The 12,084-nt window shown below is 40.2% G+C and overlaps 1 protein-coding gene across 1 annotated transcript in view; it reads left to right on the forward strand.

Moving 5' to 3' along the window:
- CRB1 (crumbs cell polarity complex component 1) overlaps positions 1 to 12,084 on the forward strand; it is a 147,094-nt gene that overhangs the window by 19,391 nt on the left and 115,619 nt on the right. Inside the window, exon 6 of the mRNA XM_058669688.1 lies at positions 9,227 to 9,409. Within this exon, the coding sequence (XP_058525671.1) occupies positions 9,227 to 9,409 (183 nt within the window). The remainder of the gene's footprint in view (positions 1 to 9,226; positions 9,410 to 12,084) is intronic.

Here is a 12,084-nt window from a genome sequence, read left to right on the forward strand (position 1 = left end):
AAGAATATAAATTGACCAAATATGAGCTATCACTAGAAATTACATATAAAAGGTGATTGGATGTGCATGCTCAAATGAAAAAAGAACTGAAGGAAAAATAAACCCAAGAACACCATCAAAAACAGACACAAACAAAAAACAAAGACAGCGCATGAGAAGATCCAAGATGGCTAACTGAAGTCGCTGTGGTATAAAAAGAACAAAAGTCTGACTGACAGAAAGTTTTGGCCAAGAAGTGAAAGGAAAACAGTGAAGGCTTCATGGGACACAAGGAGAGAAAGGCAATGGCCGTTTTTCTTCTGGGATACCTTTGCTGGCTCCTGGGATTGAGACTTGATATCTTTGGAAAGCCATTACTCAGCCTACTTACTTCTCTGGTGTTATCCAGTCTGCCTGTAATACTCCTCTCTCTCTCTATCCCTTCATCTTCCAGACAGCATAGATTCTGTCTCCTCTGGGAAGCTTTTCCCAACTTATTGAGTTCCAGATAAAGCGCAGCTCCTCTGTGCCCTTAAAATGTCCTCAACACCTACCTGTTACTGCCTTGTTCATTATACCATTCTTTTAAGATTTTTTTTTACTTGAAAGAGTTAGAGAGGGAGAGAGAGAAAAAGCAAGAATGGGAGCAAGAGTAAGAGAGAGCAACAGAGAGAGAGAGAGAGAGAGAGAGATCTTCCACTCATTGGCTCATTTTTCAGATAGCTACAATGGCCAAGGCTAGGTCAAGTCAAAGGCAGGACTTTCTCCTAGGTCTCTTGCCCAGGCACTTGGACCATGCTCCACTGCTCAGCCAGGCCATTGGTGGAGAGCTAAATCAAAAGTGGAACAGCTGGGATGTGAAGCAGAACAGATGTGGGATGCTGCCACAATAAGCAGCAGCCTTACCAACTATGTGACAACACCAGGCCCTCAGCAGATTCATTTTTAGAGAAGTTTTAGGTTTCAGACAAATTACATAGAAACCAGAGCCCCACAGATGGCTTCTGCCCACCACCATTCTCACATTTACACTTTCTTCATTGTAATGCATTGGTCACAAATAATGAACTGAGATCAATTCATCATTATTAACAAGAAGGCCATTAGGATTCACTCTTTCTATTATGTAGTCAGGTCTATGGGCTTTGACATATGTATAATGTGCCATACACACTATTATCTTGTCAAGCAGATTTACTGTCCAAAAATATCTTGTTCTCCACCATTTCATCCTGTTAGACGGCAAAATCATAAGGCCTTGCCTGATGGGCAGCCATTCGCCAGCATGATGTTTGTTGAGATGAAGGGTTTTATGTCAAGAAGCCAGCACTCTTGAGGAGACAATAGTGTCTACAGAATTTGTCCTTTTTCTCCCAACAAGCCAGCCAAAATGGCCTTTAAAGGGAAGAGGTATCTACAGACAGAGGTTAGGAAAAGAAGAACCCAGTCCACTGATGATTAAGCAGGTTGTCAGGCTTTGTCCTGGTGATGGTTCTGGTGGCGTTTTCCTGAGGATGGAGTTGAGCGGTCTGCAGCATGTGGCTGCGTACCCCTCAGCTGGGAGGGAGCCTGACTTGCCAAGTCGTCTTGTTTCAGTAGGCTCCTAAGACACAAGTAATTCACAAAGCCAGCAGCTGGACCCTGTCAGACGAAATATGATAAAGGGAGAAAAGAAGCCTTCCTTATGGCTACAATCTTACCTATTCCCCTGAACTCTTGGCAACCACAGGTCTGTTTACTGTCCCCGTTGTGTAACCCTTTCCAGAATGCTTGGAACTGAGTACTATGTAGATTTTCAGATTGCCATTATTTTGCTTGGAAATATCCATTTAAATTCCTCTACACCCTTTTTTCCTGGATCGTATTTTCTACTTTCTTGTTGAAGATTGGACAATTGTGCATGTGTGGGTTCTCTTCTGGATTTTCTATTCTACTCCATTGATCTACCTCTCTGTTTCTGTTCCAGTACCAGGCTGTTTTGCTAACTACCACCCTATAATATAAGGTCTCTTCAATAGATGCTGTTGGGACACCTGGCTAATAGCAAGAAGCAAGATGCACACCCTTCACCATACACAACAATCAAATCTAAATGGATAAAAGTTCTAAACCTGCACCCAGGAACCATCAAACTTTTGGAAGAAAAAGTTGGAAATACTCTGCAAGATATACACGTACGCATAGACTTCTTAGAAAAATCATCAAAAGCAAGAGAAGTCCAGATCAAAATAAACAAATGGGACTACATTAAGCTAAGAAGTTTCTGCACAGCAAAGGAAACAATCAACAAAGTCAAAAAGCAACCAACAGAATGGGAGATCTTTGCACACTATGCAGGAGACAAGGGGCTAATTTCTAGAATATACAAAGAACTCCAGAACAACAATAACATCAAAACAAGCAAACCAGTCAAGAAATGGGCATGAAAAATGGGCAGACACATTGCAAAAGAACAAATCCAAATGGCTAACAGGCATATGGAAAAAATGCTCAAGCTCTCTGGCAATAAGGGGAATTAAAAAACAACACTGAGGTTTCACTTAATGTCAGAAAGAATTGCCCATATACAGAAAACTACCAATGATATTTGCTGGTGAGGTTGTAGAGAAAAAGGAACCCTACTCCAATGCTAGTGGGAATGCAGGCTACTGCAGCCACTATGGAAGTCAGTATGGAGAACGCTTCGGGAATTAAAAATTCACCTACCATATGATCCGGCATATCACATATTCAACAGCCTGAAGGACAGCTTGGCTACTTCCAAGTTCTGGCAATTATGTTGTAAACATCCACATGCAGATTTTTGTACCAACATATTTTTACCTGCTCGGATAAGCACTAAGGGGTGCAGTTTCTGGATCACACAGTGAGCATATATTAAACTTTGTGAGAAACTGCCAGCATATGTTCAAAAATGCTTGTACCATTTGCACATCCACCAGCAATGAATGAGAGTCCCCATACCTCTATATCTTTGTCAGACTTTCAGCGTGGATGTGATGTAGCTTGTTAAATTTTAGGCAAGCAGGAACTCTTTAAAATGATATCTCTTTAGCTGTCAATTTGATACACTCACCTACCCAGGATGAGTGTGTAGCATCTGGGACCAGGGTGCATGGCTCAGACCCTAACCTCTATTGCATATCCAATTGGGGTACCACTCATGACCTCATAAACAGGAGTGAAAGGAAGGCAAGATCTGTCTTTTCACTGCAGAGTGCCCTAAAAAATATTACCCTTGCTTGCATTGTTTTCTGCATTCTCACACTTCAACTCTCTTACTTTTGGGTGGATCTTCTCAATTACAGATACTGTCTTTTTTTCTACTTGTTTATGGGTGATTTTTTGGCTCACCGTTGTGTGTTTTTCTTATGGAGTGGCCAACGCCTGCTTGTGACTGTATGTTTATTCTCCTCCATCTAAATAAACTCTATTCCTATTTGCACCCACACACACAAAGAAAGCAAGCAAGAAAGTGGGTAACATTAATGTTACATTACAGACCATCTGTCAATATTGATGTTCATTTTGGTAAATATCCTGTTTCACCAACTGTTTAGTTATTAAGAGAATTTCATTGAGTAGGATCGAGATTTTACAATTTTACACATCTATTTTCCTTTGTGATCCATGGAGGGAATGTAATGATAAATTCATACATGTTCAAACTCTCAATTGTATAAGCATACTGATGCTCTGTAGCTATATGTCCATCTCTCTGAGTAAAGGGTAGCCTCGGGATCGAGTCGATCCACTCAGTACTAAATTCTGTTTGAAAGATATCCTGTTGCTACTACATTATCTTTGATCAAATATGTTTTCCAGGTAAGACACAGATACCTGAAAATAAAAAAGACTTGAAATTCTATTGCTTGGGAATCTCCACTTACCTTGTTTTTTGCTTTGAGAAAATGAGTGGAGGATATCTGCTACCCTTTGGTCACCAATTTGACTGAAAGACTGAAAATTCTCCAATGATTGTTGCCCATATTGTTGTTCTTAGCCAATGAGGAGTCTCTGTCCAGTGACAGAATTGAAGCAGACATATTTGGAGTAGGATAAATGCATTATTAATAGGGGATGGTGTAGTGGCTCAGCAGACTAGCCCTTCATGTGCAGAGCTGGCATCCCATATGGGCACTGGTTCTAGTCCTGGCTACTTCATTTCCAATCCCTTTATGATGGCCTGAAAAAGCGGTCCATGGACCCCTGCACCCACGTGGGAGATCTGGAGGAAGTGTCTTTGAATTGGTTCAGTTCCATCCATTAGGGAGTGAACCATTAGATGTAGAATCTTTCTCTTTCTGACTTGTTTTCTCTCTGTAAATCTGACTTTCAAATAAAAATCAATAGCACAAACTTTTTTTGAAGAGGTAAACTGAATGAGTTTACCTCTTCATCTATAACTTTCTCATTTTGATAGCAATAATCAAAATACTCTGCTTGTAGAATTGCTTTAAAGACTAAAATTATGAGCACAGAGATCTCATATATCAAGTACTCCTTAAGCCGTAGAAAAAGGTGACTTATAGTTGGAGTTATGTATGTCAAGCTGAGTCTGTTCCATAGGGGGTTTGTAGTGGTGTTGGACAATTCACAAAATCTTCCATAAAATAAAATTGTATTTGCTTCATTCATTTACAAATTCAATATCGTGTAAGCCACATAGGTTTCAATGCCTATTTTATTAGGACCTCAGAAGCAAAAAGACATGGCCCATGGCTCCTATTCTCAGGAGATCAGTTCTTAGAAATGTATTAATATATGATAAAATTTTGATACAATAAAGAGCTATGGCAAATTATGTGAAGAGGGATAAAGGGAGAAGTAATACAGGGATATGTAAACTAAAGTGACACTATTTTTGAGAATGTGAAAGATGCCTGAGCATATACCAAAATGTATATGCCCAAAAGCAATGGGACTTAGTGCACACCTCTGTACTGCTCTGAGCTCCGTACATCAGATACAAAACAGAGGTGATGATAATAATGTCCAGCCCACAGAGTTGGATGCAGACTAACCTAGTAAAACATATAAAACCTAGGCCATAGTAAGCACCTAATGAGTGCTAACTAGACAACAAAAGTAGCAGGTTGACTACTCCAGGCCTCTGGCTCACATATAGTAGCCCATAGTTTTTAAGGAAAGCAAGGGAGGACGACATGGAAATAAGCAAGAAAGGATCTGAAGCACACAGAAGAAAGAGTGTGTTCAAATGTTGAAGTTGGAGTGATTGTTGAACAATCCTATGAAGAGATGGTGGTGAACAGGTGGAGTAGGGAAGCAAGACCAAAGCCAAATCGCAAGAGCTATTCATCTGTCCTGAGAGCTCTGGGACAGGAAAGCAACATGTCTACTATGTTGTCTTAAGGATATCTCCCTAGCAGGTGTTGTGGTACAGAGGATTAAACCACTGATTAACAATCCATGTCTCACAGGAGAGTGCCAATCTGAGAGCCAGCTACTCTGCCTCCGATCCAGCTCTCTGCCTATGCGCTCAGGAAGCAGCAGATGATGGACGAAGTACCTGGGAGAATCAGCTGGAGTTCTCAGCCCCTAACTTTAGCTTGTCCTAGCCCTGGAAATGTGGACACTTGGGGGAATGAAATATTGGATGGAAGATTCTCTCAATGTGTGTGTGTGTGTGTGTGTGTGTGTGTGTGTGTATTCCTACATGTGTGAGTGATACAACCTTTCAAATACATAAATTTTAAAATCTTTCTAATAGCTTAGTGGAAAGCTATTGGGGAAAATAAAAAAATGAGTCAGGGAATGTTGTGAGAAGATTGACAGTAGTTTAGAACAGAGATGGATTTGTTAGTCAAAACTAGCCCATGGTGATGGGAGTGTAGAAGATCGGCTAGAGAAATCTTGGTTAACACAGGGACACAGACTCAGGACAGTTCTGCCTTGGGTTTCTAATTTAGGTGACTAAATTTAAAAAAAATCAGCGTATTTTTAGACCCGATTCTCAAAATTGCATATAAAGAGATTATCTAAAATTGCAAACTTCTCTGTAACCTAAAAAAAGAAGACCATTTTTCTTGGCTCATGAAATCACTGCCCAGAATGCAATAGCAAGAATTCAATGCTGTAATTGCAGGTTCTCATTTCAAATGTGATTAATTAAAAAGAAGAATCAGTCACCGTAAATGCTAGTTGTGATTGAATTTGTTCAAAACAAACTAAAATCATATAATAACCCTGGAGACTTGACTCAATATCATATTGCTTCACTGTACAGCCTTATGGAAAAACAAACTTGTTAAAGCTATTGAATATGGCCTTGACTGAAGGTGTCTATTTATCCACACGGGAAGAGAACAGAAAATAAAACCCCACAGGGCTTCAGTGGTGGGGCTAGGACCAGCAAGACCATAAATCAGAATCTTTTTACTGGTCATGACTGAAGTGAGATAATGTAGAAGTTGGAAATGCAAGATTTATGATGCCTTAAATTTCCTCTTAACCTGCTCTGTGCCTTAGTCTTTAGTATTACAGGAAAAAAAATTAAAAGACAATAATCTGAGCTTTCTTCAATAAATTTTAGCCCTTACAAAGTCTGAGTGTGCCAACTACTAGTTAGTGAATACTTGTGTAATTTTAAGTATGAAGTTTGGTTCTATTCAAGTTGTCGTCTGTCAGGGTTTCAACCAAGGTTTATTGCAGAGGACTGTATGTATGTGTATGGCAGGGAGATCTCAAACTGGTAGATTCTTTGAGTTTTATCAGCAACTAGTTTAGATGGTTGAAAAAGACATCCAAGAATGATACATTATAAATACATTATGTTATTGAGCAACAGCATGTATATTGTGATTATTATTTGGCATCTGACCTCATTTTAAGTTCACATTATACTCCTATTACTTGCTTATGAATAGTAAATTCTTTGGTTTATCTTCTAAACTAGGTTTAAAGTATCAATTGATATTATTTTCAACAAATGTCTAGTACTGTTTGGTTCCTATTCAGTCGCTGTTTGAGGATTTTGTACTTAGATGCTGCTTGGTATGATGATGGTAAATAAAGCAAACACAGTCCATGATCTATGGAGCTCATTGCTCAAAGAGGCAGCCACATTTACAGTTTAGTGTGCAATTGTGAAAGGAATGACAGAAAACATGACTAGGTGTTTAAAATGTTTATTTGAAAGGCAGAGGTATATAGAGAACAACAGGAGAGAGAAAAAGAGAGAGAGAGAGAGAAACTCATCTTCCATCCACTGATGGCCCACTGTAACCAGAGCTAGCCCAGGCTGAAGCCAAGAACCTGGAACTCCACCACGCCTTCTGCATGGGTGGCAGGCACCCAAACACTTGAGCCATGACCTGCTGTCTTTCATGGGAAGCTGGAGCAAAACAGCCTGGACAGGTACCAGGGACTCCTGTGTGGGATGTGGGTGCCCCATGAAAAAGCCTACCTTGTTGCACCACAGTATGTCCATGAGGTAAAGACATAACATAAACTCTGTACACTAGGGAAGAGTTAGTCAAACACGTATTTGGAAACGAGTTTTCTAGAAGAGAGGGTAGCATTATGAAAGTCATGGGAGTAGAGAACATTTGAGACAAGCAAGAGAGAACGGAGTGAGACAGGAATGTTGAGTTGGGAATGGGTGTGTATTGGTGGAGAGCCGGCTGAAAGGCACAGTAAGGAGCCCCAAAACAGTCACCCAGAACGGGGTGCGGTGTCCCTGCTCCAGACTTTGAACTGTTTTCTATGTGAAAGGGGAAGTCATTGAATGAATTTAAAGTGAAGAAGTATTTTCATTTGATTTATAAGTTTTATAATTTTGCTTTTTATTCTTATTTTTAATTTTACAGTTTTTCAGATGTAGGACTTCCTTCCTACCCCCACACTGTTCTCCCCCACCCATTGCCCCTTGTGTTTTACAATAGTCTTATTTTTCAGCTGTAGTTGTGACTCCAGCATTCTGCTCTTTATGCAGGTCATGATGGTATAGTTATAAATGATGGTAGAGACTATAGTATTTTATTGTCTAGGTATATTTAGCAGTTTTATTGGGCCCTACTTTTATTTGGGACTAGAGGTACATACTGCTGGTCTTTGATTCCTGGTACTCTGGTCTCCATTACATCATTCGTTTGTGGGATTACAAGTGTGTACTGATCTACGTTTATATCTTTTGTTTTGTATTTTGGATAGAAGTTTTCTTATATCAGAGCAAACGTATGACATTTGTCCTTTTGGAATTTGCTTATTCCACTGAGCATAATGGTCTCCAATTGGGACAACTTGATTGCAAATGGTGGAGTTTTGTTCTTTTTAATGGCTGAGTAGCATTTCAGAGTTGTTGTAGCATGATTTTCATTGTCAAGCCCTCCTTCAGTGGGCATCTAGGTTGTTTCCATGTTTTTGTTATTGTGAATTGTGCTGCAATGAATATAGAGTTGCAGGCTGCTTTTTCACACATACACAACACTTCCGGATAATTTCCCAGGTGGAGGATTGCTAGGTCATAGGGTATATACATTTTCAGTTGCCTGAGTACTGTCCAAACTGACCTCCATCACGGTAGCACCAGGCTACAATCCCACCAGCAGTGGATCAGGGTTCCTACGTCTTGTTAAAGCAAAGAAATAGCCTAGGCAGAGTTCTGTTTTACAGTTAATATTTTGATGTTGCATAAAGTAGTAAATCACACGCTTTATTTTTCTTGATTTACTCCTGGCCCTCAAATAATAATCCATCAAAATCTATGCAAATGCAAAATAATTTGTTATTCAGCCTCACTGAAATGTCTAATCTTTGAGCTGCAACAGAAGTTAGGATTGGCTATGTGGATACTACTGACTTTTTAGCTACGCTCTTGCAAAACATCTTATTGTTTAATTGATAAAAAAAATATTGTAGTGTTTACAAAACTGGAATGAGTAACATTCTGCTTTATTAAATATTAAATCGAAATATTCAGGTTAAATCAAGATTATCCAGAAATTCTGTTGTATTTCAAGCCTTATCCAAATCTTTTCATTATATTTGGATGGAAAATTTTATTTTCATGCTATGCCTAGTTTTCTTTCTTTCTTTTTCTCCAGAGCACATATTTTCTGTGAAGTTTCTGAAGATCCCTTCAGATATTGGTCAAAACTATGCAAGTGATTCGAGCTACAGTGGTTTCCATGTCTGTATCCTTGGACCAGCTTCTAATTGCTGGCTCCTGGAGGGTGGGCAGTGTGGTCAGCTTTCACTCAGCAGCTTCCCTCTGTCTATCCTGCAGGTTACACAGGTGCCCAGTGTGAGACCCGCCTGGATGCATGCAGCAGCCAACCCTGCCAGCCCGCGGGAACGTGTGTGCAGCTGTCCTCCACGCAGCGAGAGGGAGGTGTTGCTGGGCTCCCTGCCTTCCTCAGCCACCAGGAAGCCGCAGGCTATGCTTGCGTCTGTCAGCCAGGATTCACAGGTGAGGCCAAGGACATGGAAAATGACTTCGTGGCATTTTATGCCCTGTGCTGTGGTGCAGAGGGTCCCCCTTGTGGTGAAGCAAATGGAGTGTTTGATTCCCAGATCGCCCAATTCCAAAGGAAAATGAATTGTCCCCCCCTGCTACCGCAGAGAGGCTATACTGGAAATTGCATTGCATCTAACTCCTTTACCTTCTAAAAGCAAACTTTCAGAGTTTTTATGCTATTTGATAATGATGTTAAATGTTATCTGTCAGATTGCTAAAGAAAGCTGTGTACTTGTAGTTACATTGAAGACAAATACATAACTTAAATTGAATTCCACTATTTCGTAGGTAAAGTTATTCCGCATTTCAAATTTCCATCGCTCTCGCGTTGTTTTTGCAGCCTGCTTACTCTGAAACCCAGAGGAAATATGCATTCTTGCTTCTTGTTGAATAGATGCGCTTGCATCTGCGGCACGTTCTGGAAACTGTCAGAAATTCTGAGGCAGTTTCCAGTTTGTTACTGGGTACCCTCGGTGACGTAGATAGCAATGAGAAAAATAACCGCAGTCTAGCTCATTATCTTATTTCTTTACGAATGGATTAAATCAAAGTTGGAAAAAATAAATGAAGACAATTATTTGGTTTTGATTGAGGACTATTTAAACGATAAATGTGTTGCTTTGAGTTTTAAAATTTGACAAGTTCTTCCTTTTTAACATTTTGCCATGTTCACTTCAACTGTAGATATGATGCGTACATATACTTAAATATGCTATTTTTTTTCTTGAGAGCAGGTGTATTGTAGCACAAAGTGAGAGGCTTCTGAGAAAAGTAAGTGAGGAACAGGAATGTAAGGGAGCAAGTAGCCTTTAAGACTTCTTGAAGAGCTCAGGTTTCGATTTTTGCCTTGGGACAGCACTGTTGTGAGGTTGTTGCAGAAGTTTGTTTCCATATTCACTGTCCTTTCACGCAGGACAAAAGGAGAGTTCCGGGGTCGTTCTCCTGGTAAGTGATCTTTTCTCTGAGAAATTTCCAGCTTACATGCTTTTTCACTACATGTCTAAAAGTCACAACTAGTAAATCGAGATAAATGGTAAAGAGTGTGAAATAAATCTTCTAATTCCCGACTATGTGGGCTGCTAAATACAAACACAGAGTCCACAAACATGGAAGTCTCTCTGGAATATGTTTATGTGTTTACTCCTCCCTCGGGAATATTTAAATTCCCTGTCTCTATTTCTTACTGCTTCCTCTTTTTCTTATCTCTTTCTAAATCATTTGGTTTTGGTATAATGTATGCGGTTTTGTCAGAGGCTTTAAATTCTCCTTGTACCAGTTGGGGTGGTACATTTTTTAAAATGTTGAACTTAGAGTTACAAAGAGGGAATTCTATCAAACAGAGAGGTCATTGCAAATACTGCTTCATTAAATAAATGGACAAGGTGACCAATAGACTTGCAAACACAAACAGGAGAAGCTGTAGAATCTTCCAGAAAAGCATGTTGACCTGATTTCTAAATAGCTTTTAAGACTTTGTGAGAGAAAATGTCCTGGCTGCAATTAGATCCCTGCAGCTTAGGGGCATGGTATATTTCTCGCTCAAGTAATCCCCCCAAAAAGTTTTTGGCATCCGTTATCCTTCAGATGGTGAGACAAAATTTAGTCATACAACCAGACTTAACTCAGTAAGGATTGGAAAATCCAGACTTACCTTGTACACAAAAAACAAAAACGGGTTTTGTGGACACTTATACAAACTAATTCAAAACAAGAGTCAAAAGGCCTATGGAAAATGGAGCTTTTTTTTGTTAATAATTTTTATTTTTGTCCACTTGGAGTTAAACAGGAGCCTAGAGCTATCATACTGTGAGTTTCTCATTTAAGAGAATTATTTAAATCCATAGGAATAAGGAACAGACAATGTTAAAAAAAATGCAAAATGTGTAGTAAGCTAAGTGTACCTCTCTCTGGCTTACTGACTTTTTAAAACTTTTATTGATTTATTTATTTATATTTCATTTTGTGACACAATTTCATAGGCTCTGGGATTCCCGCAACCCCTCCCCAAACCCTCCTCCCATGGTGGATTCCTCCACCTTGTTGCAGTATTACAGTTCAAAGCCAGTCAAGGGAAAATGGATTTTTAAAAAGATCTAATTTCCCAACTCTCACCCAGTAGGGCGATGTAGGAAGATCCCCTGCTGGGCCACTATTCCCACCAGTGAGCCTGAGAGCAGGGATTGGAGACAGACCAGGCCAGGCAAGGCTACAGCATGTGTTGGGCTCATGTAAGCTGGTTCAGAGACAAGCCAGGCTGGACAGACTGTGCCTACCGATACATGCATAAGCCAGAATGGGTGAAGGTTGGTTGGGCTTTGCTGCAGCATTAGCTGGCGCATGCAAGAAATTCTGTTCAGCTAAACTGCAGTACCACCTGAAGAGTGCAAGATCCAGGAGTGGGAGTGAGGCCATTAGAGAAACAGGGGGCACCTCCCGCTTGAGTTGCCACTGGTGAACATGAAAACAAGGACAGGCATGGCTAGACGGAGAGTGACACCCGTCAGCAGGTGTGTGGGATAGAAGGATGGGAGGGCTATTTGGGTTGATCTAGGCTTCAATGACCATTTTTTGCAAGAGAGCTGAATGGGATGTGGACAGACAGGACCATCTGCTGTACATAGTGGGAA

This window comes from Ochotona princeps, chromosome 10 (assembly GCF_030435755.1).
Source record: "Ochotona princeps isolate mOchPri1 chromosome 10, mOchPri1.hap1, whole genome shotgun sequence".
Lineage (NCBI taxonomy): Eukaryota > Metazoa > Chordata > Mammalia > Lagomorpha > Ochotonidae > Ochotona > Ochotona princeps.